Genomic DNA, 27,997 nt, shown 5'->3' with positions numbered 1-27,997 from the left:
TTAAACATCTGTTACTTAATGTCCTCATGACATTAATCAAAATTATTTAGTCTTTTAAATACGAAATAAATTACAAAAAAATACATTACAAACATTGAAAATGAATAAAAAGAAAAAGTAAGTAACTTACAATATTATCTATTCTTTTTTACTTTAGTGTTGCATATCGAATTCGAGGAAATATCCTATAATCACCCATATAAATCCCCTCTAATTTGAAACGAGTAACATTTCCAAATATTGTATTCGATATAAACAAATATCTTTGTAAGACATGTTTTTTAATTTTTGTAAAACAGACACTTATTTTCGCTTTCAGAACTTGTATATGTCCTCCAGATTTACAGAAAATATGTCGTTTGCATAAAGTAAAAAGGACCCCAAGAACCGACCCCAGTGATGTGGCGGAGATCATTGAGGCTCTTACATTTGTCGACTTGGTTGCCAGTAAGTTGAAGATTAAAAACAAGCATTAGTGGATCACACAAATGTTTGTCCTACGCGTAGATTGTACCCGCGACATGTGCGCCCATTGGGTTTTTTTATGATGACCTTATATCATTTTTCTATCCATGCAAATATCGTCAGTCGTTTTATCTATAATTAGATGTTATAGGCAATATGTAACCACTTTTGTGTTTAAAAATTACAGACGCAAGAAAAAGGAAACCGTCGAAACCGCCTAAATTCAAAACCAAACAGTTTAAACCTCCTCATTATAAAGATACGTGTGTTCCAATGAAACCGTCTATGCATACAAGGTATTTATAGCTTTTGGCTATAGCCATGAGGACCTATAATTATAAAAAAAAAATACTCTTGAGAGAGTCAGCTTAGTAATTTCACCGCCGTTTCTTTGAGTTAAATACATGACTTGCAGTTTCGAGGTAAGCACATTTTTTGCACACCCTATGCACATTTTTTTTGTGAATGATTTCTTTTTCTGGTTGCATTTAAGCGGCTTCTGGAAAAAATAATTTACAAATGTATATGTTTCAGATTGAAGTATATCGGCCATTGTCCTGTGGAGCCACCTTCTTATTCTGCCTATGGAAAGTAAGCCAAACATACAAAATATACTAGATAACTGTTGGACTATTAGCTCATAAAGCATGAGTTGCAGTTGTAGAGGAGGGTCTGCTACTCCCACAAATGCAATAATACTGCTTTAAGAGGCGGTATCTATGAAGTCCCCCTGGATCTGATTAAATATAAAAATATAAATTAAATTGTTTTCGTGCAGACGGTTTGCAGATTTCGAGTTTGTTTCTACTTCGGATGAAGATGAGTCGGCTGGTATATTGAAGAAGCGGCGAAGGTCGAAGTATAGGAAACGCGTTCGATACTTCGATCTGATGCCGGGGGATATATTGCTCCCGTCACCAGTGCCTGTTATTAAACACACAGCTTCTGATAAATCAATTTTAAGCGTAAGTTGCTTGTTACTTGTTTACAGATAGGGAGAAAGACAACCCATTAAATCCAGTCTTCAGCTAAAGTCTCAACATTTTTATAAGGCTATGCATAAAATATTCATATTGTCTTCTTCATTGCGCAATATATTTATAAATGGTGTTTGTTATATGTACCTATAGGTACCTAGTCCGAAAACAAGTGGAGATGTGATTCAAGCCCAAAAGGCTACAGTCAAACCAGCAGAATGGAAGCCACCTTTGCCTCCGAAAGCTGGATTTGAGTAAGTTCTCAGATTTTTTGTATCTGAAACTTTGTCTGCCTACTTACGTATTGCTGTCTTGTTACTAGTTGGTCTAGATTATTCCCAACATTTCGTCTCTGTTATCTCTCATTTTACCTTTACGCTTTGGGTAATGTATATTATTGTATATTAACTCATTTAAATTTCAGGTTGTTCAAGCCTCACAGCGGTATTGTTTTGAACAGAGATCCAGACTTTGTTCCCGATGTTGTACATATTCCTGGATCAAAAATCGAACCTAAGTAATATTATTTTTAATTGTTATATTTATATATTTTATTTTCGAACAAACAGTTCTGCGCTCATAAAGTAGTGGTGTTATTGTTGTAGCGCATAGCACTAAGCAACATATTGCTTTAAAAGTTCATGGCGTGGTTCATGGTTTGTTAACAGATTTTGTCTTATATTTATTCCAGACCGAAAAAAAACAAGCCCTGCTACAAGGGAGGGTAAGTAGGAACTAATGTTTCTCAAAATCCATATAAGATTCGTACAAGAAGACCATTTCGTAACGTCTAGAGATTTGAACTGTGCTGTTCATTGCCCATATTATTAAATATCTCTTTTTATTTCAGAGTCTGTAAAAGAAAATCTTGCTCCGGAAAGAAAAGGTATGTATAAATCGGTATGTATTATTTACAAACAATTTTCATTTTAGTGATTCTATTAAATTAATGGGTTTATTTATTTTAATTTTCAGACGGTTTGAATTGTCTTTAAAGAGAAGGAAAGCAAGCAGGAGAAGTAGACAGTGAGTTTACTATACTTATTTAAGTGAATAGGATAGGTCTCAAATGATATGAAGAGTATAAGTATTAGCCAAATATTTTTAAATAAACTACAAAATCACCTATGAAGTAGAGACGGCCATGACTTGATGCAAAATGCTGCGAGTTGTGCTGTCATGCGATATTTTAAATCAATACATCTTTAGATTAGAATTTAGAATAGACAATAAAAATCATGACTCGTCATTAATATTTGTGTTTGAACTGTGCCTTAATGACCATTTGTTGGTTTTGCAGATATTCCGAATCAATGTATACAAATATTGGTGGCGTTACCGACGGTAAGCCAAGAGCCAGAGGTACACAGAAGTTTCTTACTGATGATGATTCAGTTTGCGGTCTTGATGAAATACCGAGGCCTGAACATGTAAGGAAATTGTTTCTAGCTGTAACCTAAAAAATGTCTTAATTTTTTTTGAAAGATTATTACTACTCATAGCAATGAGATAAGAAATAGTGGTCCTAAGATTCCTCCCTGTGGTACTCCGCAAGAAACCAACAGACTTTTGACCTGCTTCTATTTTACAGGTTCATATACCAATGAACCTAAAACGAGGGACATTACAAACGCATTCTCTCACCGTCATACCTTGCACTAAAGACAGAAAACCCGACATTCACTACGGTATTTTGACGGGATCCTTCAATATGTATGATAATAAATTCGGTGAGTTACTTAGTCAAACGCTATCGTAAAGTTGTAAATGGAAGAAATAGGGATTCATGTTTTGTAATTATTTAAGGTCAACGATCAAGAGGTCGTCAAGCCCTGACCATGAGTGTTATGGCGTATTGTTTAGCGTTTCATTATCATCCTAAGCAGTGGACCATGAAACTTATCGACAATTTGGTAGATGCTGGTGATCAATGGTATACTACTTTTATTTTTATATATGTTCATAATGAGGAACCCCTATTCAACATTTTTTTATTGTTTTGGGTTGGAAACATTGCCCAAGAAGTTTATTTCACTTCTTGTCAGCCGAAAAAAGTGTTCCTCATTAAGGAATTTAATCCTCGTGTCGCGGGGGTTTTACAAACATTCAAGTCACACTCACAAAGACACCCATACTCTGGACAAGCGGACATAGATCACACAAATGCTTGACTTAACGAGGATCAAAGTCAAACCTAAAACACGTCGCGCTCAGTGGGTTTGGCGTAACGAACTCAACCACTCGGCTATCCGTGCAGTCGTAGAATATGAGAGATAAATGTAGAATAGACGTCACTTTTTTCATAGTGGTGGCAGACTTAAAATTTCTTTTTTAGGTACATTCAGTGCTTAGACAAAGTTCATGATCACTCGGCAGTCCAAGGAATTTGTGAAGTATTACCGTTTGGAAAGAAACAAATTTTAGTATTGAATGGGAAGAGAATGCAAGTGTTGTTATGTGAACCAGACATTGTGGGCTACACGATGTCGTTAGATCCTACGGTATATAACTTGTGTAGAGGACTGAAGGCTTTCTTCAAGGAAAATAGATCTGGGATTTTGTTGTCCAGGTAAGTAAATCGTACATTAAAAGTGATGATGCTGCTATAAAAATAGTTACCTCGCTTGGTTAAAAATACATTTATCTCTATTAGGGTCCTCAAAGTTGTTATTTGGAAAGATCGAGTCTGTTACTACATTTTCGACGCAGCAGGAAGAGACTCAAGAGCTTACTCCAATTTTGCTCACGGACAAGCAGCTCTAATGAATGTCAAAGACATTGAGTCAGTTGCCGAAATACTTTTAGCACGCAGCGTTTTGGAAGACCAAAAGTTTGTTTTAGCTCCTGTAAAAGTTTTAAAAATGGCTGATGAAAAATGCGATGAAGATTTCGAATCTGACAAAGAGCTCACCCAGGCTGAAAAGGCCATGATGGGATACAGGATCCTGAATGAAAACTGTGCTATCGTCAATGCGAATATGCATTTAGGAGATCGATGTTTTGAAGATGCTAAGTTCCGACAAGCCTTGCCTATAGCCATTGTAGCGATGACATACGCCAAAATATCACCACCTAACACTTGGTTTTCAAAGACGCTGGACAAAATTTTACGTTTGGGAAATAAACTCTACATGGACTGTTTACATCCAAAAGTAATGATTGATATGACAATAGATAACATTCCCAATGAAATAACAGTCGGCCCTTACTCTTGCGAGATTATAATTTATAGAGAGAGGGTAAAAGGTCAACTGTTTACTACAAAAGAGTGCTTATTTAATATTAAAACTGGTTTGGAGGAGTTCTTTAGTCACGAGTATAACTGTGGAATACTGGAGTTTAATAATTATATGCTAGGAATATGGAGGCAAAAAGATATGTTCTATCTATTTGATCCTTATCCACGAACCACTGATGGACTCAAATCTATGAAAGGAGGGAAGGCTTGTTGCATGATGCTTTTGAATCCGGAGACTTTGGCGGCTGCTATCTCTAAGAATTGGGACTATTTACCATCAACAACACAATTTTATGTACACGCTTTCAAAGTGTTAAAACTGAAGAAAAAAGAACCTAAGGTAAAATAGATGAAATTACTACTACATTAAAGCATTAGCAGGTTTTTTTACCTGGACCCTAGAGCTAATTGATACAAGAGCATGGGTTTTAATTATGCTCGACCGAGAGCTTCAGCTGCTGATAATACTCGATCGCTACTCAATCTTGGTTTGGTTCAACTACAGCAGGACCAAATCGGGAATTGAATCAAAATTAAAAACAGAACCAAACCAGTTTTGGAGAGTAGCTTTGCTAGAATCCCAAGTATGTAGGTACTACTTGTCTTGTTCCTAGTCATAGTAAACGAAGCTTATTTACAGATGCAAATAGTTTGTACACTGAGCGATGAACAACTACCTGGAGCGAAGAAGCGAAAAATTTTGCAAATGAGTCAAGGTCATGGCGACGGCATGGAGATCTTTCACGATGTGTTTCCAGTGGAGACTGTAGAGAGAGTACAAACTGATGCAGTATGAATATTTCTATATTTATTAATATTCCGTACCCATATGTGACGTTGGCATAATGCTAATAGTACTATTTACTTTAAAGCCTGATGTTGATGAGGAGCAAATGGGTGATATCATATCATTGGTAGACAGCGTACAAGACGATTATTTACCCCCGATACCTTTGAGATATAAAACGCCGGTTGATGAACCAGAAGAACCTAAGTTTGGTAAGATTTTCCCACATTCTGACCAATAGTTTTACGTTGTAGAATTAAATGTAGTTCCATATCTGTTTTTGAAATACACGAAACGACCTTATCTGATTGTAACTCTACCATACCATGGGAGTTTTGAACATATAAGTATGTTCTTCACAGTGAATTTGGACTCGCCAACGGTGTCGGTGACGCAAGTGGTTCCTCCTTGGCCGAAGCCTCGTGACAAGACTAATGAGCCCCCAGAGCCCGACCCTGATCCGGAGCCCACTCCTCCGCCTACCCCACCACCAATGCCGGTACAACACATACTTATTTATACTAAAAGCTAGTTGTATGGGTTTGAGCCATCTGCTTTCTTTTTCTATCACTCCGAGGCGTCATTTACTAGAGCGAGAGTGGCAGCAAATTCTTTTTCTCACTTTGTTTGCTGCCAGCGGCTCTTACCAACCACCATATTATAAATGTTTGATGACTAAATAATATTATCCTTTCCAGCCTCCGGAAGGTGGTGAGGAAGCGGTAAGTATTAAAATTTAATACATTGTAAAAACTGTGTTGCTCGTTTTTTCGACTACGTAGAAGTTGGCGTATAACTAGAATAAATAATACGTGTTTTGTAAAACACACATCCGTTAAACATACATCCGTTTAATCAATCACACTTGTAGGAAGAAGAAGCAGCAGAAGAGGAAGAAGACGAAGAGAAAAGGAAGGAAATTGAGGAGAGGAAACGAGCGGAGGAAGAGGCGAGGCGGAAAGCTGAAGAGTTACCGCCACCGCTGCCTCCGCCGCCACCGTCCCCGCAACCTGAGCCTGAAGTGCCGGTAATAATTTTAACCTATGACATTCAAACATGTCACTCGTATAAATGTAAAAATGTATATTAACTTGATTACGCGACTACTCTGGCATGTTTCTCGGGGTAGCCCGACTAGTTTCGTGACCAACCGAATAAACAAATCAGTTCCACAGATTTTATAAACATTGATATTAGAACTTTAAATATCCTTGTTTAGGTTGGGTACTAACTAGAGTTACCGGACTTCTTTATTAAAGGAACTCGTTCGATGATAGATCTAAAATTAAGCCTTTGTCTCTGGGTTTCGCTTTGCAAACATGATCGTAATAGAAAACTGTCATTTTATAACAAAAAATGAGTTAAAAATAATTTCGAAAAATGAAATCAACAAAAGTTTTATGGAAAATATGTCTCGAAGCTATATTCGTCCAAGCTAGTATTAATCCAACTTCAAGAATGTCTTAAAATGAATACCGCATACATCCTCAAAATCATCCGGACTTAATTTACTCCAAGATGTTTAAGAAACCTTTTTACCTCCTTTTAAATAGCATTAGTAATTAATCAGCTACAACAATTGTTATTTTCAATAAATATTACAGAAAATTGTTTGATCCACAATGTGCTTGTTCGCTTATTCCGTTCAAATTGTATTCAATATAAAATAAATATTTTTTCAGCTGGCTCCTATGCAAGTTGCGGAAGATGAAGTCCAAACTTTACCGGCTGAGAATGTCGATCGGCGTGTACTACTCACACAAGACGCTCAATACCGCTTCAAGCTAAGACAAATTCGAAAGAAAATGACTCCTCCTTTGATGGAAGACCAGTACGAGTCGGTTACACGAGAGGACGAGCTTGAAAAACCAACTAACTTTAAGGACTTACCAGATAACTCGCAGATTGTTAGAGGCACTAGCTCGGTATCAGAACCCGGAGCTGTTGAAACAATCGATTTACTTCCATTTGGAGCAATTATGGCTATAGTCACCTCCTACAAATATTCTATTAACACTTGGACCCCTGGTATTGTGAATTTTGTCGTCGATACTGCCAAAAGACTGTATGAAAATAAACAACAGAAGTTCCAACTGGCTCCCGTGCATATTATACCGAAGATTGCACTTGGCCATCAGGTATATAATGCCTGATTTTATATTATAACTGTACTAAAAAACTGTAAAATTGTAAGGATTCGTTGGTGATCCGCCTAAGGTTTATTCATTACTACAGGGCGTTTAAGTAGTTGCTGTTTGTGAAATGTATATTTTTTTTATTCTCAGGCATATCAGGCTAACATAGACGTGGTGGGAGAAGGTCCTAGCTGGCAAATGGAAGATATTTTGACTCGGAAATTCTTCCATAAGTATGATAGAGGAATGATCACAACTGCTGCGTACAGTTGCGCATTCTTCAAGAGGAACGGACTTTATTATCTTTTCGACGGCAGCCCGTGTAATGCAATGGGTTTGAGAGACGAAGAGGGTAGTAAAGGAAAAGCTTGTTTCTTACGTTTTAAAACGTTACACGATCTTGTAAGCAGGTAAATATTAAAATTCTTACTTCACTTAACTACTTCAATATAACTGTATGCTCTTATGTCGTTCGTTATCTTGCTCGTATCTTTACAGAGTAAATTTTAATAAAGATGGAAAGTCAGATGATCAACAGTTTATCCTAAGTAGAATATTAGTCAGGAGACTTCTAAAGGAACCTCGATCAAAATTGCCTGACGATTATGACTACGAAACTGGAGAGCCGAAATCCAAAAAATCCAAAACTACAGTCATAGAAGCAGACGTGGACGGAGTCAAACGCTCTTCGGTTGAAGCGAAAGAGGCAAAGAGCCACACTACTGTTGGATATCAGCTCGTTGACGGGGTTTACAGAATCGAAGGAACCACTTCACTGAACTTCAGAAAACCAAGTTCAGACGTAAAGTCATGTCACTTTGTCAGTCTAATCGCTATGTTAATGGCAGCGATGCATCCTATTCGAACATGGGATCACGTCATGGTAGACACATGCATTGAGAAAGGTCTTGAAATACATGAGAAAGCAACAAACTTAAGCGTATGCGAGAAAAGGGTTATTAAAAATGTTATATTGGACGGTAAATTTATAAATATAAATATCAAGAAAATAATTGTTGTCAACGAGAACCCTGAGAAAAGATTAGAACAATATTTGAAAGCAGTGTTAAAAAGGCTTCGTTACGTTATAATCAGATATCCTCAATGCAGTATGGTAATATGCCAGACTGAAGGATATTACCACCTTTTTGACCCTTACCCGCCACCAAGTGAAGACGTAAAGGAGGAAGTAGTGAAAAATAAACGTTCTAGGACAGGAAACCCAGTTGCTTCTTGGACATTGTATCGATCTATGGAGGCGCTCATACGGCGAATCAGAAAAGTTCTACCCGGAAGCACAGCGGACAGCCCCGAATTCTACACTTTTGAGTTGACTTCAGTAAAGACGGCACCTCGGCATTCTGCTCTGAACTATAGGCTAAGTCCACTGTTTAAACCCGATGAAAACCCCAACTTACCATACTTGAAGCGAAGAAAATTAAAGCCTATTGTGGACGAAAAGATGTACTGGTTAAATATACCAGCAGTTCCGTGGTCAAGAATGAGTGCTATGAATGACTTAGGACTTGAACGTAAAACACCAAAAACTATGTGGAAAGATTGGGACATCGAATTCCCCGGTGATCTGTTCTCCTTGTGGGGAACTATACATCCAATGGATAAGAGATTCGACGAACCATTACGTGGAAAGCAATATCTCGCAACAAATGTAGTAGCCATTGCAATGACCCAGGCATGTAATATTAGCGCCTGGACCAGTGGATTAATAGATGGAATTGTGGTTGGTGGCAATGAATATCACAAAAAATGTGCGGCTAAAATCGGCACTTCACCTAACCACGAGATTGAACTTGCTGATTTAGAGCCCAAGTTTGACGATATGTATCCATTCACATTCTCAGTTAAATTTGACAAACTCATATTTGGATTTATGTACAATTTATTACCAGATCGTTTTAATTTAAGTAAGGCATTATCCTATTTCTTTGAAAAGAATACACTTGGAATACTTATCAGCCCTACTAAAAACTTGGCTTTTGGAAAGACTGGTGCATCTTACTTTATGTTTGATTGTCAAAGTTATGGAGCGCCCATTTTTAGTCCAGGTCAGGGAGCGGCATACATATTGAAATGCGAGAGCCTCAATAGACTGATTTACTGTATGACAATAACTTTGAATATTCGAAGACATGGACAACAATTTCATTTATTCACTGTTTCAGTAAAAGTGGATGAAAAGAGTAAATAAACTTAAAAGCTGTATTTCTATATTTTTACCTAACATTCCTTATTCCGTACAATCTATCCAGTCAGCTTGTCCAAGCATCGGCTTTCCTAAACGCCGGTTTTAAATATTTAAGACAAACTTTTTTTAGCTTTAATCGAAATAATATTTTAAATATCACAGGAGTTGAAAGGAGGTCCAAAAAAAGAAACAATAAACCCGCAACACTACTCTGCTAACAGGCCAGGTTTTTTTTTATTGAGTGGTTAATTGTATCATTAAAGTATGCAAATAAACGCAATCGGCACATCGAATGTTTTTAAGTCGGCTCCTTGTGACTTAGAACATAACCTATAAAACCACGTTTTAAATCTAGTAGCGACATCTATTTCGAAGACGATCAAATAACAAGATAAAATATTTATTGAAAACTCCTCCTTTCAGTGAACATATCGCAATTCCATTCTTCTTTCAACTTTAGCTTGCCTTGTTTATTTTTGTATGAGCATTAATATATTATGAGTTCGACAATGCTGTGATTGGGACGGATAACAGATATACCCCCGAAATTGATATGAGATACCAAATACGTATTTATTATTGCGGTTCATTGATTTATTAAATTTTGTTACTCTGTTCCTAGCAACGTATCTATTGTAGGATGTTGTTAACCGCCATTTTCCAAACCGCAGTGTTATCGCCCGCCCTACAGTACTCAGTAAATCGGTTCATGGGATTTTTTTTTATGTAAATAGAAGGTTCCAGATGCAGTCAATACTTCATAGCATTATATTTTTATCGGTGGATGTTTATTTGAATATATCATTACATTCAGAATCTGGTTTACATTTTTTGGCATGTTAGAAACATTTGTTTTATAACAAAATTACAGTACTTCCTAAAGGCCATCCGTCTTGATATACCTATTATATTTCAACATTAGTACTTACTTTCAAAATAAACACATTACTGATCTAAAATATGGACTTGAGCAAGGACTTTGGGAAGCCATATGAAGCATATTATGGCGGCCAATGTCTTAACATTTAATTTAAGAGTTGTTGATAATATATTGTCATTGTTCGTCACAAACAAAACATACCATTTATGCTAACTATAATTATTTTAGAACTAAGTAAGGGTTTTTTTAACTAAGAGTTCTACTAGAGATTACGAGCTGTAGGCCACACACAACACACTTTATTCCTAAGTGTTGTACAAGACTAACTTGCTTATACAATTGAATAATAATGAAAGGCACAAAGATATTACAAATCATTAAAATCTATTACATTTGACATAATTTACAACTAGTGACATCTCTTGCTGCAGTGTTTCAGAGTAAAATGTGTTTGGAACCAAATATTTGTTCTTGAAAGTAAAGTTTTAAGTACTTTTTCACTTTTAACTTAGAACTCGCTAATTTGTAAGTTTTACAAAGGCAAAGATCAATGAATAAAATGAATGTAACATGTTCATTTTATCAGTGATTTTATTATAACTGTAAAAACCTTATACATAATGTACTTCCATGTGTTAAATATTAGTTTTATCACTCTGAGGGCCTCCCCTATTCAAGATCAGGTAAATTTTCATCATCCGAATCTGTTTCTAAGTCATCGAAGGACGGTTTCTCAGCCTTGTCGCCTCCACCGCCGCCCATTGTTCTCAGCATTTCTTCTATGTCATAAGAGTTGCCTCCACCGTTTTCCTCTTCGTCGTCTTCGTCTTTCCACTTATTAAAATCTACCTTGAGGTAATGTGGTTTCTTCTTATCTTTTGTTAATGATGGCCAGTAAGGTGCGTCTTTCTTCTCCTTCAGAAGAATCATTTCTATGCATCTACCTTTATTTACGTAGGCGCTGGTTTCTGGGATTACTGCTTCATACAATTGTATAGTCACCTCATTAACTCTATTATCTGATGCATTAACGCCTTTAAAATAAACCCGGTCCTTTTCTATTTTAATTGTAGGATCTTTCGACTCGATGCTGAACGTGAGAAAAACGTCTTCTTTGCGCTGGGCCCATAAAACGGGAGGAGGCACTGGTGTTTCGTTAGACATGTTTAAAATTATTACAGTTTAATCCTTCTAAGAACTTCTAGACTAGATTTACTATTCGACTCACGAAAATTGATAGTCTTTCTATGCCGCCGCCTCGCCGCACCGATTCATTTATGGAAAACGGGTGCACAGATAAAAAAGAAGCTTCCGCTATGACAACATCTGCTGTAATCTTTTTCGGTAATCGAATAACTCGACTAAAAATTCGACTTATATTTACATCGAAGAGTATAAAGGCGTAACCTCATGGTCGCTCGTCGCTTGCTATCTGATCACGCGACCCCATTTTTAAATATCCTGCTTCTCAAATAAGCGACAAAATATGGTCGCAGGAAAGGTAGCGACAAAGCTGAAAATGTTGAGCTACGGCTTTTGCAGTCGTTCGTTTGCAGCGACAAATCTGGTCATGTGATATGTAGCGATAAAGCTCAAAATGTTGAACTTTGTCGCTGGGAAAAAAAAAGATCATAGGTAATTAATACACTATAGAATAGAGAAAAGAAAAGAAAAAATTAAGCGGTCGAGGCAAGTCGATGTAAATTATATAAAAGTGGTGCTGCAAACGGTCCCTAAATTTATTCCCGTAAATAATGGAATCGGACAAGGTAAATACTTTAAAACATTTTATAAAATATTAGTAAAATGGACACAATGTATGTTTATAAACCATAATTTTGTTTCTTCATTGTACAGTTTTATGAAGTTTAAATGTACCTATGTAACTTTTAAAAAATCACACTTGTTTCTACATAATAGCCAGTTCACAATTAGATTACAGATATATTTTTTTTTGTTTTTCGGGAAATATAAAATAAGCGACGAGCGACTGCATGAAGCAGCGACTTTTCGGGTCGCGGGAAATTTAAAAATGGGGTCACGTGATCGGATTTGTCGCTGTAAACGAGCGACGAGCGATTGCGTGCGGTTACGCCTTAAGCGTATGTCGCAGACACATTACACAATAGAAATGTTTTGATGGACCGACCAATTTTCCCCGGGTCTTTTCCCTTTCGACTGACTATCGATGTCGGTTGTTGGCTACTTGGCTTTCATACTAGGCTAGATGTTGCCGACCGTTTTAGACACATTAAGGGGGGAGGGGGGGGGCACATAAAATTATTTAAGAAATCGCAATATTATTGAATACCTATCCATTCTAAAACCATGCACCAATATGGGGTTGATAATAAAACATTTCAGTTCACAGTATAGGTGGTATACATACCTACTTACCAAGTTTCAACAACATAGTTGGAATACTTTCGGAAAATGGTAGCACAAATCTGTTCTTTGCTGTTTTGATACGGAACCCTAAAAACAATTTGTACCTTTTTTCAAGTTTTTTTACCATTTTGAAGGATGGAATGGTGGCAGGTGGCTGGTTCCGACAAATGTGAACGGCGCTAAGCGAGAGAAATGGTGTCGGCTCCGTTTTTTTTATCGGATCGAATGGTGACCGGCGCTATTGATATGCATGCCAATATACTCTCAAATGCCAATTTAGATCCGACAGTTCTTTCTTCTCCTCTTCTTGGGTCGGATAAAACTGTCGGTCCAGCAGTCAGCCCGCTCTAAGGCGTCAAGTCCATTTGAAAGTCATCTGGCGGCGATGTTCATGTATATTCGCCATATTTAAATGAGTATTTATTGAATTGACTAGATACCACATAATTATTTTTTACAAAATAAACAGATTTTTTCTGTCCTCGTAAAACAAAAATGAATGAATACAAAAAAAAAAACACATTTAACTATGGGTAACTAACATATATATATTTTAAAAGTTCCACAGTTAAGACCACAGCGATTGACAGATTTCACAATTTTAATATTCATGGACCGGATAATAAATTTAATGATACCTAATTAGTATCTAAGACATCACAGTTTTACTAATTACTGAGATGGGACAAGTTAACAGTTGAAAATAGACATAAAATGTATAATTAGATTGAGCATTCATAAACCCCTTACCATTCTACGCCACTTTCCTGTAAGTTTCTTATTCCTTTCAACACACTTATGAACACTGATTAATTAACAAATAATTATTTGACGACACTACTTTATTACTTACGATCTAAATTTATAGGTACATAAAATAAATATAAGAGTTGCTACATGTTAGATATATAACATTTAAGACACAATGATTAATCACTATCGAAAGTACTGCAAAATTAAGAAAAGTTCACCCCTTTGAATATAATTATTTTCTTCAATCTTTATTCATTTTAAGAAGCTTGTATTCTAAACAGTTGTATCATAGAATAATATTAATATCATAGCAAGTACATACGAATTTGGCAAGGACTTATGTTATTAGCTTAAACTGCCGCACTAAGAGAATTTAATGAATACGAAGCGAGATACCAAAAAAACGATACTAACATAAAGATTCACTGAACTTTGAGAGCAGAATGATTTTGAAAGTAGTACCTATTTACGAAGCTTTATATTTCTGCAGTCTAAGACCGTTATTGAGTGCGGCAGAAAGCGTAACATGCAGTATTTTAAGGAAATATTCACCTAATTAATATATTTTAAGGTCAAGGCGCATAGTTTCCTATATTACATTCATTCAGTAACTTACTTTCTACCTGGCAGTTAATCATGGACATTTTTAAGTTTGATTAGATCTATATAGTAATTCAAATATTTACAAATTGTTTATTTATCCACTTTTCAAAAACGGTACAATTGATTTATAAGTAAATGCAGATATAGTTCGTGTACTGTGTTCTCTGAAAGTGAAGATATTTTGTATTTTCCTATTTAATAGAATCGTGAGAGAGAAGTGAAGAATTAATTACTGTTTCATAAACACTCATATATTAAATTCAATAAATAAAGCGTCTTTAGAGTCAATAATCAACTATGAAAGTAAATACTTAATTTCTTAAACGTCAATAAATATAAAAATCCTTTAGGATCTTGAAAAGAGAGAGTTAGGAAGTCAAAATAATGTTTATGAAACATTAAAATTTTAAAAAGTATTAACAATATAATCACGAACTGAAAGACGATAGATCATTACGTTGATGGTGACGGTCAACAATTTGATCGACGGTCATGTAACCACTCACAGACAATAATTACAATATCTTGAGTGAATGTACCTATTGATTGGTAAATCGGATAACTCAATTTGAGTCTACGTTCAGCGCATATTTCTGTCAAAGCATAATTATTCATCTTTACAACTAGTAGGTAAGATGTAAATTTAAACAACTTCGGGTTGGAATACAACAAATTCTTTGACAAGTGTATCGGACGCTTGCCAGCAACTCTGCGAGCATGTGAAGATCAGGACGGAAAGGAAGTGTAGATGTGCAAGAGGCGCGTTGCTAGGCAACAAGCGCAATGTTTCTGCGAACTCTGGAACTAGTTGCAATTCGCAGAGCAGTCGAGAACCACAGCGAGTACAGATTGTCGGCACACTGGGAGACTCCGGCGTGCTCGCAGTACTCGGCAGTGGGGCGCCGAGGACTGGAGACTGCTCCCGGGAATACCTGCCAATTGTTAAATGAAAACTATTGTAAAATGTCATCCTTTATTTTGTAAATTGATATCATCGTACAAGTATAGCTTGTTTTGCGAACTGTACTGGCTGATGGTATATTTAGGTGGTCTCGAATTTTAAACTATGTCCAGATAGTTCAAGTATGTGCTGGTTTCAGTTTTTTAAAGATTGTTTTTTGTTACCTCAGTATTTGTCCGGGATTTTCCTTCAGGCGAGTTATAAAGGCATGGAATAGCTTGTCTCCATGTAAAGGAGTTGCTTCCTCATATGGTTCTTCATCCGAGCCACCTCCGGCTCCGGCAGCACCAACACGGTCACCACCACCGACATCCAATTCTAAAATGTAATTAATGGTTCCATGTTTCATTCATTCAATCTAAGCATAAAAATAAATGATAGTCGATGAACAATGTAAGATCATAAACTGACAGTAACTGACTACTGTTGACTATTTGTAGAGTTAATATTTCTTTTAAATTTAACAGTGATCTTGGACTTGTTTTTACTTTTTAAAGTCAAAATGATTTACCATTCTCTCTCTTATATTTATTGAGCAATAAATTGACTCTATCATCATTTCCAGTCAAGCTTATCCATTCTTCTTCAACATATATAAATTTTGGCACAAACTGTAATGGTCCACACATAAGGCGACTTCGTAAATCATGAGGCAACTCCGCTGTCTGGAAAACAAGACAGTTTAATTTAAATTAATAAAGTTTTTGATATAGGTCAAGTAAACCATAATATCCACAATTATAAAATATTGTTGGGCAGTCATTCATTATTCATATTATAGTTAAGGTTAGTCTCCTATAGAATTCCTTCAATCTGAATTGCTTCCTCCGCCTTAGCTGAAGGGAAGAAGCAAGAAAAGTATCAAAGTTTTTTCTATCTCTAATAATATATTATAGTATATACTATAATAATATATATGTATGATATATTGGTGTATGACATTTATATGGTTACATAAAAAGTATTACTTGATGCAGCAATGCTTCAACATCATTGGTTGGTGCTGTAGGAGTGTCAACAGACACTAATCCGGGTTCATCTCCCCCCTCCAGCTCTGCGGCTGCAGGTGGTGCTCCTATAGCACCAACGGCACCTAGAATATGAAAGGACATTAATTTAAGTTTGACAACAAAGAAAGTTTTTATTATTAGTTCTGGAAATAAAATAATTATAAAAAAGAAAATTTTATATTTGAGAACCAAGTTTGTCTGTATAGTCCGAGTAGTAGAGTGTATATTGGTTAATACACTTCACTGAACAAAAATTCGTAAGTGTTTTCTAAAGCTTATACAAAAAAATATGATGTTAACAAACAACAATTATTATACCTTGTATTGGAGACATATTGGCATTGTGTGCATCAAACACATGGAGATTCCCTAAAGCTTGTTCAACTGTTTCCAATTCAAACGAATTACTCTCTTCATCTTCATCAGAATTTCTACAAAAGTGAAAAAAAGGTATGATTCATTGTCTTAATACAAAAAGTGAAGGTAGCGGAATGATTTGCACTGATTCTGACAAGGCTGGTTTTGATGAATTAGGGAAAAGGAATTTGGATAGTAAAGAGTGAAAATGTTTTTTTTTAAAGAAAAGGAAGAAGTTTTCTTTTCCGTCATACCTCTGCATAGCATTATTGGGGCTAGGAGCATTATCAATATTCATTAAGTTTCCATTGGCAGTGTCATTATCATTTTCATCCCATTCATCAGCACCAGAGCACCATGACAGGTTTGCACCAGCACTGGGTATAGCCACAATGCCACTTGACTCATTTGTAGACTTATCTTGATACTGGCTTCGAACACATAACCAACTAGAAATATAAAAAGTACAAAGAAGCTATAATAATTAAAACGTAGCACAACTTATGCAGTAAGTTCTCTTTAAGGTCAATCATTAATGTAAGATGTGTTTTTAATTTACCTTTCAGACTGAATCCAACAATTTGGATTTATACAAGCGAAGACGTATAAAGTTCGGTGATACACGGAATTATCAAGGGGCGCGTAGCATTGTACGACAAGTAACCTATGTAATCCACACAATGGACATTTAGAAGGAAACTGTAGATTTTCCAGAGGTGGCCAGTCCTGCACAAAATAAAAATACAAATTCAAAACAAAGCCCCAAAATGTGGTCCCTAATGAATTTATAGATTCAACTTGATGAAACTCACAGGCAATCCTCCGATTTTGTTCACCGCATAGTTTGATAAGGTATGATTTTTATCACTAATCGCTTCATCTTCGTATCCTAAATATATTTTCCCTTGTTGCTTTGCCATTATTACTTCTACAGATTTTAGATCAATGAATCGTATGAGCGAAATGTCAAAGATAACTTTTTTATTGGAGGTTAGACGTTTCGTTACTTGCGAAAGTGCCAATAAGAAATTCTTGAGGAAAGTTGAAAATAAACGGTATTTTTTCACTAAAATGTTTAATAAATAAAACCTAAGCGTCTAATTTTAATTGATTCAATAATCTATAGTTGACATCTTAAACAGTGGCCATGCGGTTCCAACTTCCAATACTTCCATTTCTAAAAGGTTGGTTCAGAAAAGATTGCTCTTTGGATAAGTTTAAAAAAAATGCATTTATTGCTCAAGAAAGAGCTCACTTATCTAATGTAGATAATATAATACTGGAACCATGACTATAAGTTGGAAAGTGACTGTATTGCAATGGCCGTTTTTGTATTTTTGATTTTGGAATATACATAATTAATTGCATTCGCATCTCATCACATATTTATTGATACCTAACTATCGTGGTAGACCGTAACAACGGACCGCTACTCCTGATAGTATCTCAGGGATTCTTCACCTCTCTCCAGCATTTTTTCATAGGTAGTGTCCAAAACAAAATAAACTGCATTGATTAGGTGTCTGTTCGACAGAGAAAGAAAACATTAGTTCGGGTTAGGTCCAGCTTTGAGTTCAGTTACATTACGCTGAGATTGAACTTGCAGAAGATAGCGTAGTGCTTTTCTCAGCCAATGATGTAGAAACTTCACTCAGCTACCCAGGTACTCCATAATAGAAAATGTCAATGACATCGATACATTTGGTTACTTAAATGGAGCACACATCACTTACCAATTTCAGTAACGACGGTTAAAAAATAATGTTAATTAGCTAATACAAAGTAGGTCATAAACAAAGTTGTCCTCGAAAAGATGATTGTATGCGATTTTTTTATCAAATCAACCCACATAGTTACGAAATTATTCGTCGAAAACCCAAAATTTAACGTAACAAGTTTGGGAATAACGTATTTCGAAATCCATGACTGTTGCACTAAAAAGGACTTGCCGTTACGAAAAGTATAAAGTTCAACGACGCATGACGTGATGTAAGTATATGACTGTCGTATCCTAATCATGTAAGCAGAAGGACACGGCATCTTGGTACAAAATAAGTATTATAATATTTAGAATAATTAAACAAAAAATATATTATCTACTTGCCATAAACATATACTAGGCGTAAAATAAACAAGTAATACTAATGTTTTGTCAATTACTCACTAATTAACTTGCAGTTATTTTATTTCGACTTGAAGTATTGTCTATCCTTACATAGGATGCTAATTACATAAACAGCATAGATCAATGAGAAATATAAGGAGTAGGTACATGAGAAATCTTTTTCCTCTGTTCCAAAAATATATCCGTAATTGTTTTTATGTTTAATTAAAATTACTTAAAATGTACGTTATCGACGCAGTACACTTTACACTTTTGTATTCTCTATCGCGTCCGCTTCTTCGTTTATACACCTATGTCTATTATACAACTTGTTTGAATAGTCGTAGGTAACAAAAATCTTACACTTAAACCTTCTTCCCCTTGCCGCAATGGATGGCGGGGTCGCCTGCGCTTACCCATTTTTTTGCACTGTTCGGACGGCTACCCAGTATTCCTACCTCCTTAGGAAGATGAAAAAGAGTTATAAAGACTATTTGATTAATGGTCTCTTGATATGGATACCTACCAAATGCTAGGTCCTAGTTTATACGAACGAATAAGCCTTATTAATTATTGGTTCGTAGTCGATGGAGCTTGACATGAGTGCCAAGGTAACATAGAAAGGACTAAAAGGCCCCTTATAAATAGGTGTAGTTATCACTAAGATCAATTTGCAATCGGGGTTTACGGTAATTTGCTCGATACTTTTGGGAACCGTTAAAACAAATAAAATTTCGTTACATCAGATATCATTTATTTTCTACGGATTAGTCTTTATAAGGCAGATGTTTAAGACCCAATTTAGACTTTCGTATAAGGAGTGGTCATTGCCTAAGCATTTATATAGAAATATTTCACTCCTGCGTGGGAGCCCCAAAGTCGTGGTAACAATAGTGATATAGTGCGACCGTCAGAAACAAGTCAGACTTATGCGAAAAGTGTTGGTTTAAAAAATATTTCAATTATTTAATTATACAGTTAATAATATTGATAAAATATGATTGCCGTAGAAAAATATATTTACATTTTCTCATCGGTACGTAAATATCTGATTGAAGTGGATAATTTTATTGCAAGTGTCGTCTTTTTCAATTAAAATTTATTTTTTTAGGTGTTGTTGATAGTGGTTCAGTTAAATGCGGTGACAGTGAATCCTGGTCTGTGTCCGACGAACAAGATAGCTCCACATCGTCGACAAGCTGACTGGGAACAGAGCGGGCCACGGACCTTCGGTTTGATACACGACTTGTTTGTACCACCCCGGCGGCCACAGAAACCCAATCCGTATAACGATTTAGAAGAACCACCTCAGGAGGAAGATCCGGAAGATTGTGGAGAAATAGAAGATTACGATGAAACGGATCTAAGCTCTAGTCAGTACCATTTTTTTATAACAATTATTTCCTAAACATTTTCTTTTTTAATTGAATTTAAAGCAAGCACTATAGTTTTCCAAGCAAAAAAATGACTCCCGCAGTAATGAATTTAATAATTGTGTCGAGGTTTCACAAACATTCAAGTCACCCAGAAAATGACTAAGATGCCCAAACTCAGAATACGTATTCGTGCATCACACTGCTTGTCCTACGCGGGGATCGAATCTACCACATGACTCTACATGTGCAGTCATAAGAAACGTTTTACTTACCTTCATCTTCTCTTCTTTACAGTTACACCAGGCGGCCAGAAGAAAAAGCAGGATAGGAACGATCGTTACTTTTTCGGCAATGACTATATTAATTCTCAAAACCAATACCCAGGACAAAATCAATATCCTTCATCGCCATATCGTCCACTCAGACCAACAAGGCCTCCTTACAATTTTGAAGGGAATTATGGCTCGAATTACTATAGACCTTCATCAAGTAAGTGAATGAGATTAATACCTAAGGCCGCGTTCGTATCAAACGTATTGTGTATGCGAACATACTCTAGTGACTAAAACTACTACTTACTCCTATTACTAGGAGGTACCTAGTTTAATAAATACGCCACGCATTCATGCTTAAGTGGCTGCCAGCAAGCCTGTTCATAATCAGAGACTGATAACTATTGATATTGATATTGACTATGCATTTAGTTAAAATGCAAGCAAATATTTTTTTGTATTACATGAGACACTAAATACTTCTTTTTCTTTTAGATCACATAAAACCAGTTCAAGAAAATTATTACGACAGACCACAGTCAGTTTATCGGCCGGGTGTTATTGGTGGTGCTCTTGGGCACATAGTTGGATACCCCACTGTTAGACCCACCACTGAAGATCCGATACGCAGAAAGCACGGGTACCACGTCCGTTTCCCGAAAAACGACGCGCATATTAACAGAAGACTCAGCAGGTCACAGCCCTCTCAACAAACGCATCATGCTCCAAACATTTTCGGATCATTTTTCGACCTCTTATTCCATTAAATTATGATGACATTATGGCACTTGTTATTTACCTTAACCTATTTAAAGTTAATTGAAGATTTTACTTATTACGAGAATGATGAAATGAAAGCAGAATTTTAAAACAATATATGTATTAATTCTGGTGGTATTTTACAACTTGCATGATAAAAGGAAAAGGTTGGTTCCTCAAATTTGATTCCCAATAAATTATATAAAAAAAATTGCTTCTTTGGTACATCAGTATGAAGTGCTCGCACTTAATCTTCTTATCGCCCTTTCTAGGGAGGAAAGGTCTTTGTTGATTGTCCTTGTCTTTCCAAAGTAACATTGACATTCGCAAGGAATACATAAAGAGATATTCACATTAATATTCAGCATAGTTTTATTACTGCTTTTATAGCAATTTGAAGGTTACTCATTAGTGTCATCACATTCGTAACATAAACACAAAAGGATCTAGTTGTAGTAGTTTTAATTATATCCTCGGGTTAGCTTATACCCGTATTACTGAGTGTGTATGTGTAGGTTAATTAAACGATGGTCAGCATGTATGTCACATCGGCGATTATAGAGCTAATTATTTGTCTTCACAGTCCCAAAGCCTAGGAACTAACGTATTATACTAAGTACAAATAGTTCCAATGGATATCTCCTACAAAAAGGAGATGGCATAATTTCGGCAGCAATAAGTACTTAGTCACAGGTTCAGTTAAGGTCCTCGAAAGAGAGAGAAGCCATTGAGAAGCAGCCGCAGAGCATCATTGTATTATTTGTCTAGCAAAAATGAGAATTAAACATTTTAAATTAGTACAAAATATTTAGCAATTTACCAACACGCGATACACCATGTTCACTAATGGGAAGCGCGTGACATACACTAAAACTACGGATATACTCGTATATATATATCTATTTTTTTTCGTTGAAACGCCTCATTAATTCATTAGAGGAATCTAGGTACAATGATATCACCATATGGCGTTCACTTAAAACGGTGTTAATCGTTTCCAAGTGACACAAAAGAGCACATGTCATGTGAATTTTTAACTCAGTGTATTGTTATTTTATTTTTCTATTTTCAAGTACAAAATGAACATATTTATAATATGGATTACCACGATATTTTGTGTTATGGCTGAATTTGTGCGGGAAGGTAAGTAATTTATTTATTTAATTAGTTATTATTTTAGGATTACGGCTAGTTTTTGTATTTAATACTTACGTTTATCAAAAATGCCTACCATTTACCCACCGGCTTAATGTTAGGTTTTTAAAATATTTTCAATGCTCTATACCTAATTGTTAGTTTAATTTAAATTTTGGTAAAGACAGATAAACGTAACTGGACTTCAGAATAATCGAAGGACTTATTATTTTTATCCGTTCATATGCCTGTTTGTATAGTCCCCCAAAGGCTATGATACAAAAGATAATTATTTATTCATACAGTTTTGACTTAGGCACGTAAGCGTTTGGGTGTTCCACAGGGAGGTATCTTTTATCCTCTTTGCGCATTGACGCACGTAACAACTCACAGTTAGTACATCCCCTTGATACTTACTGTACATCCAAGGATGATTGGATAATACTATAGAATCTTAAATACTCGGTACTGTCAGAATGTCCTGAACGTAGAACCTATCTAATACTGTTAGGTAATTTATTTTTCACGAATTCTTTGGATAGGCTTTGGAGTGTTAGGTAGATACCTAAGCACAATTATACATTACATTGCTTCACTGGACTACTACTAATACACTACTCATGTTTATAAAATATTTTTTACAGAAATTAATCCTTATATCGAAGCACAAAAGAATAATAAGCAGTGGCAAAGCGTTCACGGCTACGTGCAAGTCCGTCCAGGGGCCCATGCCTTCTACTGGTTCTTCTATGCAGAAGGGACAATTGTTGATGCTAGAAGCAAACCAATTATAATATGGATACAAGGAGGTCCAGGCTTTGCAGCTAGTGGCATCGGGAACTTTGCCGAATTAGGCCCTTTAACCATGGATATGCAACCCCGAAACCACACTTGGGTAAGCGAAAGTATTGAAATGATTTCGGTATTTTGTCCTGCTTCAAAATAACTCCTTATCTATGAGGATAACATTGTTTACATATTTACCGACGAACAGTTAATGAGTAATGATTTACCGAACCCACAAAGTTTAAATTATTTGTATTGGTGCGCTATTTACGATATTCTCGACTTTTACCTCATTAGGGTGGGAGGATCCGTCAGTAAAATAATGAATTGCAGATTTTTGGACTTAATACAGCTGAAAGGTTTAACGAGAGATATAGTTATACACGTGGATAATACGCAAGTTGTTATGGATGGCAGTCGTTAATCTAATGAATACTTTGCGTGCTTTCTCACATGATAACAATAACATTACGGAAACATTAATTATTTATGACTTCAGCGGACAAGGTTCGCGGAGCTACTATAAAATATATAATAAAATTATAATTAAGCGTAATTAAAATGTCATGGTGTCCATATAATTTTATTCTGAAGTACTAAGCTAGGTGTGTTGCGTAAAATGATTAAGTATCTACTTGTGAATTTTATTAAAAATAATGTAATCAATTCAATAATTTAAAATAAAATCGGACAGATCACCCGTGGCAGCACTGAAAACTAAAAATCATAAAAAGTAGGTTCAGCTATGAGCTAACTAAAATTTAGTTTTGTTAGTTTACACGTTAGGAACATTTGTCGTTAATGTTGTGCTAAAGAAATGTATTTTGAAGTTATGTGAATAGGACCTAGATCTTATTCCATATTTTTAGCACGTCTGGCAGGGCACTAAAATGTCCTTCAAGGATCGGACAGGGTGTTTCATACACAGTGTAATTTTTTGCGGTGTCTCTCGTAATTTACAGAGCATAAAATAAAATACAGAATATTATTTACAAACCATATGTGACGTATGTGGAGGATGTTATTTATTGTCATCAGTTTAATTGACGTTAATTACCTACTCTCATGGCTTCTGTTTTGGGTTCATGGTGTTTCCAATTTAAAACGGGGAAAAATATATCACTCGTTTTATTTTTATGTTTTCAGGTAAAAAAGAGAAACGTGTTATTTATCGATCATCCTGTTGGCTCTGGATTTAGCTATGTCACTGATAATACGTTATATGCAAAAACTGATCGAGAAGTAGGTAAGAACATTATCTTTATAAAGACAATAGTTCCACTAACGTAGAATTAGTATTTCCTTGAATTTGGTTATAGAGTGGACGAGTAATGTAGAGCGGCGGCAGGCGAAACTAGCGACTAAACGAGGGTTTTTAATATTACACTAAACATCGCAACTGTGGAAGCGAGATCTGCGAAGAGGGTAGATGTTCCGTACCCAAAGGGTAAAAACGGAACCTGAATAGTGAGGCGCTGTTATCTGATAGTTAGACAGCTACCCAGATGATTTATTTCTGTTGCTGCTATAACTAATACTAATACCGGAAAAAAGTAAAAATAAGGATCGAGTGTCATTCAATTTTATCAGGCTTTTTTAGACTTAATTAGGTTTTAATTAATTCAAAGTAAAAACATACCTATTCACTTACTACACAATTATAATTTTTGCTTTTTTTTTCAGCTATGGATCTTTCAAAAGTTATAAAAGTTTTCTTTAGAAGACACAAAACCTTTCGGAAGGCACCAACGTATTTGTTTAGTCAAAGTTACGGCGGGAAAATCTGCCCAAGATTGGCATTTTACTTACACACGGTACGTATCTCGCACCAAATGTATCCTATTACTATACACTGTATTAATTCCAAAAGGGGATAAAAAAATAAGCAGCCTGCTCAGATAAAAACTAGAATGGATGGGACTCTTGCAAATGGAGACAATTATTTTAAAAGCAAAAATTTAATAAATAATAATGACACTTTGTAAGAACAAAAGAAAATACTTTTAAACCAGTATTTAACATATCTATTACAGGCAATCGAGAAAAAGAGCTTAAAAATGAATTTTAAGGGAATCGGCATTGGCAGCGGTTGGGTAGATCCAAAAGAAAGCATATCAGTGCAACCTGACATGCTGTATCTCTCGGTAAGTATTTCTGTTTGTTCAACTTTATCTTTTATTCAGAGATTTCGTAACATTTTAAGTACTTATTAAGTAAGCTACTAAAGATTGTCACAATACTTTTGTGTATTTTAGGGGGCGATTGATCGAAATTTATATTTGACGTCATCAAGACTAGCTAAGAAGCTCGTTCGGTCTATAGAAACAAATGATTCTGCAGCGGATCATTTAGACGAGGTTCTCTTTAGTACTTTTAACAATCAGGGAGAAATTAATTTTAATAACGTCTATGCTCCTAGCCCTTACCCGGCGTTAGAAGAACTAGAACAGAAAATGAACAAATATGTGAAACCGACTTTAACTGGAGTTAATCAAACTAGGAATTGGTCGTTTCTATCGCTGAAAGCTTATCATAATTTGAAGCAAAGCTTTTTAGTGCCTTCGGTTTCTTTCTGTAAGTAACAAATTTACTAAATACATAGTTAATTTTTTTTTTAAACATTGTCTCATTTTTGTCGTAACTGATGTGATGTTTATGTTTTAGTGGAATCCATTTTAGATCGCACGAAGTTGAAGGTCGCGATTTATAACGGAAACTTAGATGTTGTCACACCTTTGGGCGGTAAGTTAAGAAAGTATTGGGTCTTCCAGATAGTTCTGGGATTCAGAATTTAAACTAATAAATTCTGTATTATTCTAATTCAAATATGAATGTGCTCACCAGTTGTCGCTACTGGCGCGTGAGGTGTTTAAGTTTTATTCTGACATTCACCTAATTTTATAGAAACCTTAAACCCTATAAATTTAAAATTAGCAAGCTTTCACTTATTTATTTAGAACATCATGTATCTTAACATGTGTTTGTTATAAGAACCTTACTAGCGCCTCTAGCGAAGAATTCCTAAATGTTAGCCTTTTCCATTAAGTATTTTTTTCAAAGTCAATAATAATATTTGTAGGAGCAGTCAACTGGGTGCATAAGTTAAATTGGCACGGCGCTGGAGAATTCGCTTTAGCCAAGAGGCATCCGATACGTGGACGAGGAAATGGGTATTATAAGGAGGCGAGGCGGTTGAGTTTTTGGTGGGTCTTTGGATCTGGACATTGGGTAAGCTGCACTCCTCGCTCTTAAACTCGTATTTTTTTAAACGCCCTATTATTTTTAGGAAACTATAACTAATAATTTGTAAAGGATATACGTTAACTTAGCAGTTGGGGACAGTGGCGTAGCTTGGGTCACTGTCATCCGGGGCGGATTCACACATTGGCGCCCAAACTACGAATCTAAAAAAGCTCGTTTAATTTGTTACGAAGTTAAGTTACACTGGTTTCTTTATGTTTTGTTCGCTCGCGAATATCGAAATTTTACATGATAATTTGCCTTTTCTTAATTTTGCCGCCCTCCTGATAGTTGCGCTCGGAGGGGACCGCGCCCCTCCGTCCCATCGCTACGCCATTGGTTAGGGATTGCAGTTTCTTTCATAGAGAGTTAATTACTGTAAAACCTACCAGTTCTTTTTTTAACGTGTGGCTACAGGTTTGAAGTTCTTTATTCATTTGTCTAATATAATCGTTCCAGGTACCTGAAGAAAATCCTGAGGCAATGGAACAGATACTGGATTACGTCATAGAAGATACGAAAAATACGATGAATCGAGAAAAACCAACACAAAATAACATTTAACATATGAAAACAGTGAAATTATTTATAAGTTTACCGAATAAGTTTTTATAAACTCCTCGGTAGGATAGCACTTCCAATTTTACCAAAGATTTAATATAAAATGTGTATTTGTAATTGTCATGTAATTGGCTCTTTGTAATGCGAAACTTTTTTAATATCTGTTCATTGCTTCTTAGAAGATATTCTGAGAGTAATAAACAGGAACAGTGTAATCAGCAGATAGTAATATCTCATAATGAGAAGGAACATTTTGAAAAGGTTTTCAAATAATTGTCCGTGTTGCTTAGATATATAACTGCTTACATGAGCCCAACTGAAACTTGAAGTTAACTTAAGCTTGACAGCGCACGGCGTAGAGATGCTCTTTCAGACAACTGCAAAATTTGGGTGGGTGGTAAGGCTCGACTAAGTCTCCATTGAAAGATATTTTGTACCTTATTCAATAGAACGACTCTCGCACTAAGAAATTGTATCCTTGTGGCACGAAAGGTTTCACAAGAATTCAAATCACACGCACAAAGACCCAGACTCAAGACAAGCATTCGTGGATCACGCAAACGCTTGTTCTACGCGGGGATCGAACCCGCGACACGTCGGGCGCAAAGGATTTGATGTGGTGACGTACAATCGTACCTTACTAGCGTGAAACGTAATATTTTGTGTAAAAGTATGAATAATGCAATAAATAATATAAGAATTAAATTCTTTTATAATTAGTACAATTTAGATATAAAAGGAAACCTGTACTTATTTTTAAACGAAATAAAAAGCCATCGTCCATATTAAAATTCTTTTTAATGTCCAGATTACGTATTCATAATTATTATACAAACAATATTATATACATGTACAATACGAACATAATGGTCATTTTAATAATATTGACACATTTTTTATATACACTTGTATTATATCATTTACAACTCAAGCACCACGCTAATAGGGTATACTTTTCAGCGTTTTTTTTTTTCGTATTTTAAGGAAACCAAACATTATTTCAAT

The 27,997-nt window shown here is 35.6% G+C and overlaps 5 protein-coding genes across 5 annotated transcripts; 3 read left to right on the top strand and 2 right to left on the bottom strand.

Annotated features, from left to right (window-relative positions):
• Positions 1 to 90: 90 nt before the first annotated feature.
• On the top strand, positions 91 to 10,218 carry LOC113496535. Its single transcript, XM_026875791.1, has 23 exons — positions 91 to 117; positions 320 to 447; positions 653 to 761; positions 1,000 to 1,056; positions 1,244 to 1,430; positions 1,596 to 1,696; positions 1,867 to 1,959; positions 2,134 to 2,166; positions 2,293 to 2,328; positions 2,418 to 2,468; positions 2,743 to 2,872; positions 3,034 to 3,172; positions 3,249 to 3,375; positions 3,778 to 4,011; positions 4,096 to 5,020; positions 5,321 to 5,470; positions 5,553 to 5,679; positions 5,830 to 5,966; positions 6,166 to 6,189; positions 6,339 to 6,494; positions 7,150 to 7,605; positions 7,753 to 8,012; positions 8,101 to 10,218. The coding sequence occupies exons 1-23, from the start codon at positions 101 to 103 to the stop codon at positions 9,809 to 9,811; spliced, it is 5,388 nt and encodes a 1,795-aa protein (XP_026731592.1). The 5' UTR covers positions 91 to 100; the 3' UTR covers positions 9,812 to 10,218.
• Positions 10,219 to 10,574: 356 nt separating this feature from the next.
• Positions 10,575 to 11,972, bottom strand: LOC113496536 (uncharacterized protein CG16817-like). Its single transcript, XM_026875792.1, has one exon. The coding sequence runs from the start codon at positions 11,850 to 11,852 to the stop codon at positions 11,358 to 11,360; it is 495 nt and encodes a 164-aa protein (XP_026731593.1). The 5' UTR covers positions 11,853 to 11,972; the 3' UTR covers positions 10,575 to 11,357.
• A 1,632-nt stretch (positions 11,973 to 13,604) lies between these two features.
• LOC113496674 (programmed cell death protein 2-like) lies at positions 13,605 to 17,876 on the bottom strand. Its single transcript, XM_026875963.1, has 8 exons — positions 17,573 to 17,876; positions 17,320 to 17,486; positions 17,015 to 17,209; positions 16,722 to 16,834; positions 16,362 to 16,486; positions 15,905 to 16,058; positions 15,558 to 15,711; positions 13,605 to 15,364 (listed from the first exon to the last, which is right to left on the bottom strand). The coding sequence occupies exons 1-8, from the start codon at positions 17,678 to 17,680 to the stop codon at positions 15,076 to 15,078; spliced, it is 1,305 nt and encodes a 434-aa protein (XP_026731764.1). The 5' UTR covers positions 17,681 to 17,876; the 3' UTR covers positions 13,605 to 15,075.
• Positions 17,877 to 19,449: 1,573 nt separating this feature from the next.
• Positions 19,450 to 21,294, top strand: LOC113496673. The gene is made up of 4 exons (XM_026875962.1): positions 19,450 to 19,900; positions 19,976 to 20,237; positions 20,535 to 20,729; positions 21,008 to 21,294. The coding sequence occupies exons 1-4, from the start codon at positions 19,862 to 19,864 to the stop codon at positions 21,277 to 21,279; spliced, it is 768 nt and encodes a 255-aa protein (XP_026731763.1). The 5' UTR covers positions 19,450 to 19,861; the 3' UTR covers positions 21,280 to 21,294.
• Positions 21,295 to 21,909: 615 nt separating this feature from the next.
• On the top strand, positions 21,910 to 27,777 carry LOC113496355 (serine carboxypeptidase-like 51). Its single transcript, XM_026875539.1, has 9 exons — positions 21,910 to 22,414; positions 23,050 to 23,300; positions 24,338 to 24,437; positions 24,875 to 25,005; positions 25,225 to 25,335; positions 25,447 to 25,765; positions 25,856 to 25,933; positions 26,271 to 26,419; positions 26,891 to 27,777. The coding sequence occupies exons 1-9, from the start codon at positions 22,351 to 22,353 to the stop codon at positions 26,993 to 26,995; spliced, it is 1,308 nt and encodes a 435-aa protein (XP_026731340.1). The 5' UTR covers positions 21,910 to 22,350; the 3' UTR covers positions 26,996 to 27,777.
• The last annotated feature ends 220 nt before the right edge of the window (positions 27,778 to 27,997 follow it).

Source organism: Trichoplusia ni, chromosome 8 (assembly GCF_003590095.1).
Source record: "Trichoplusia ni isolate ovarian cell line Hi5 chromosome 8, tn1, whole genome shotgun sequence".
Taxonomy (NCBI): Eukaryota; Metazoa; Arthropoda; class Insecta; order Lepidoptera; family Noctuidae; genus Trichoplusia; species Trichoplusia ni.
The sequence above is the reverse complement of the archived record's forward strand: the minus strand, read 5'-3'. Positions and strand labels throughout refer to the sequence as shown.